This window comes from Elephas maximus, chromosome 4, assembly GCF_024166365.1.
Source record: "Elephas maximus indicus isolate mEleMax1 chromosome 4, mEleMax1 primary haplotype, whole genome shotgun sequence".
NCBI lineage: Eukaryota > Metazoa > Chordata > Mammalia > Proboscidea > Elephantidae > Elephas > Elephas maximus.
This window is the reverse complement of record NC_064822.1, coordinates 69,748,704-69,750,963: the sequence shown is the minus strand read 5'-3', so window position 1 is coordinate 69,750,963 and position 2,260 is coordinate 69,748,704. Positions and strand designations below refer to the sequence as shown.

Sequence of the window (2,260 nt, the reverse complement as noted above, 5' to 3'; positions counted from 1 at the left end):
CCACACCCCCAAGGAAATTTCCTTGCAACTGATTGACTGCTCAAAGGAGATCCCATCATGGAGGTGATCATGTTATATCAAATCTCAGTAAAGAAGTGATCACATCACCATACGACTGCCAAACCACATCATAAACTGCCAAACCACTGAGAACCATGACCCAGCCAAGTTGACACACAACCTTAACTATCACAGTAGGTTATAGATTGTTCTGTGTAAGCATGGCCAGCCCTGTGCTGAGTGTCAGAGGTGCCCATGTGCTGCTGATTAAAGAAAAGAAAAAAAAAAGTCTTTTGTTCACTTTTAAGTTTTAGAAGAGAAATGTGAGGAGAAGTAGGATAAAATCTGAATGTATTTGGTGCTCAGTGGGGGGTAGGGTGTGTGAACACTACTGAGTGGTGAAGGGCATGAAATGAAAAAGATTCATGCAGTGTAGACAAGCTTCTTTTCTTTCTCTGCATTGCCTAAATCTGGCTCTACAGCCACAGGAAATGGGGGACTGTTTTGTAAGATAGTATGGGCCTGCCTTTGAGTGTTTTATAAATCCTGAGTGGTAATGATACTAAACACAAAAGCTCCACTTAGATATTTGCTACATGTTCTATTTATTAGGTTTTTTAAAACTTTGTGCTTCAGACCTCAAGCTGGTAGAAACAAATTTTGTACAGCTTAGATGAAGTGAAAGCACAAAACAACGAAAGAGAATACAATACGTCTTTATTTGCATGTTAGCAAATTTGAGTTCAGCTTTTGTTTCATTGTCGTCTATGAAATATTTCGGCCTATGTTGAGGGCATACATATCTTAACTGGAGCTCAGCAGAATGACTGGAGTAAAATAAAGATATCATTCAAACACCTATGTGTCCATTGATTAGCAAAACTTGGAGATTTCTGACCTAACATTGGCTCCACCCTTAAAAAATGAGGAGAGGAGAAGGCGAAGGAAGAGAAGGAAAAAGAAGAACTTAACTGTACATTCAAGGATATAAGCAGCATTTTTGATCACCAGCAGCGATATTAGACTTCGAGCTTCCTCTGTTCTGACATGGAAAGTGCAGTGCAGATCACCCTCACCATCATCATAGTTGCAGGTTTCATAATTGGGAGTTTGGGCAACGGATTCATAGTACTGAGAAACTGCATTGACTGGACCAATAGAAGAAAACTCTCCTTAGTTGATCAAATCCTCCCTGGCTTGGCACTCTCCAGAATTGGTCTGCTCTGGGAAATATTAGTAAATTGGTTTGGATCTCTGTATTATTCTGCCTTACTTATGCGTGGACCAGGACTAAGAATGATTGCATTTGCCTGGATAATTACCAATCATTTCAGCATCTGGCTTGCTACAATCCTTAGCATTTTTTATTTGCTCAGGATTGCCAACTTCTCGAGCCCTTTTTTTCTCTACCTAAAATGGAGAGTTAAAAAATTGATTCTGATGATATTGGTAGGAAGTTTAGTCTTCTTGTTCTTAAATCTGATACACATAAATGTATACATTAATGACTGGATGCATGTATATGAAGGAAACACAACTTGGAATTCCAGAACAAGAGACTCTGCAACATTTTCAGGGCCGACCATACTCACAATGACTATGTTTACACTAATACCATTTACTGTGGTCCTGATCTCTTTTCTGCTGTTAATCTTCTCCCTGTGGAAACATCTCAACAGGATGCAACTCCATTCCAAAAGGCCCAGAGATTCAAGGACCAAGGCCCACATAAATGCCTTGAAAACTGTGATCTCATTCCTCCTACTCTACAGTACTTTTTTCCTGGCCCTTCTCATAGCGTCTTTGTCTCATACACTTCAAAACAAACTGTACCTGATGTTTGGCCAAGCAATTGGAACTGTCTATCCATCAAGCCACTCATTTATCCTGATTCTGGGAAACTCTAAACTAAGGCAGGCTTCCCTTTGTTGCTGTGGCTGCAGAGGTGGCGCTGACAGATGAGACACTCATAGTTCCGTAGACTATTCAGAAGTAATCTTGTAGGTTCTAGGCTAAAAAAAAAAAAAAAAGGAGGGGTTCTTGAAAGATATGTATACTTCCTCAAGTTTTTCCACTGAGATGGTCATTGTAAATTTTTCAAATGTAAATCTAGAACAATGTCTCACCTAAGTATATTGCATTTATACATTACCAAGAATTTGAAACTTATTTTGGAAAATCATTTATAGATTCCATTGCGGTTTAAAAATTTGTACCACAACATACTCAGATGTTAATATTTGGACCTCCAACCTTTTGG

The 2,260-nt window shown here is 39.0% G+C and overlaps 1 protein-coding gene across 1 annotated transcript; it reads left to right on the top strand.

Moving 5' to 3' along the window:
• Nucleotides 1-1,047: 1,047 nt before the first annotated feature.
• On the top strand, nucleotides 1,048-1,962 carry LOC126076262 (taste receptor type 2 member 13-like). Its single transcript, XM_049884836.1, has one exon. The coding sequence runs from the start codon at nucleotides 1,048-1,050 to the stop codon at nucleotides 1,960-1,962; it is 915 nt and encodes a 304-aa protein (XP_049740793.1).
• The last annotated feature ends 298 nt before the right edge of the window (nucleotides 1,963-2,260 follow it).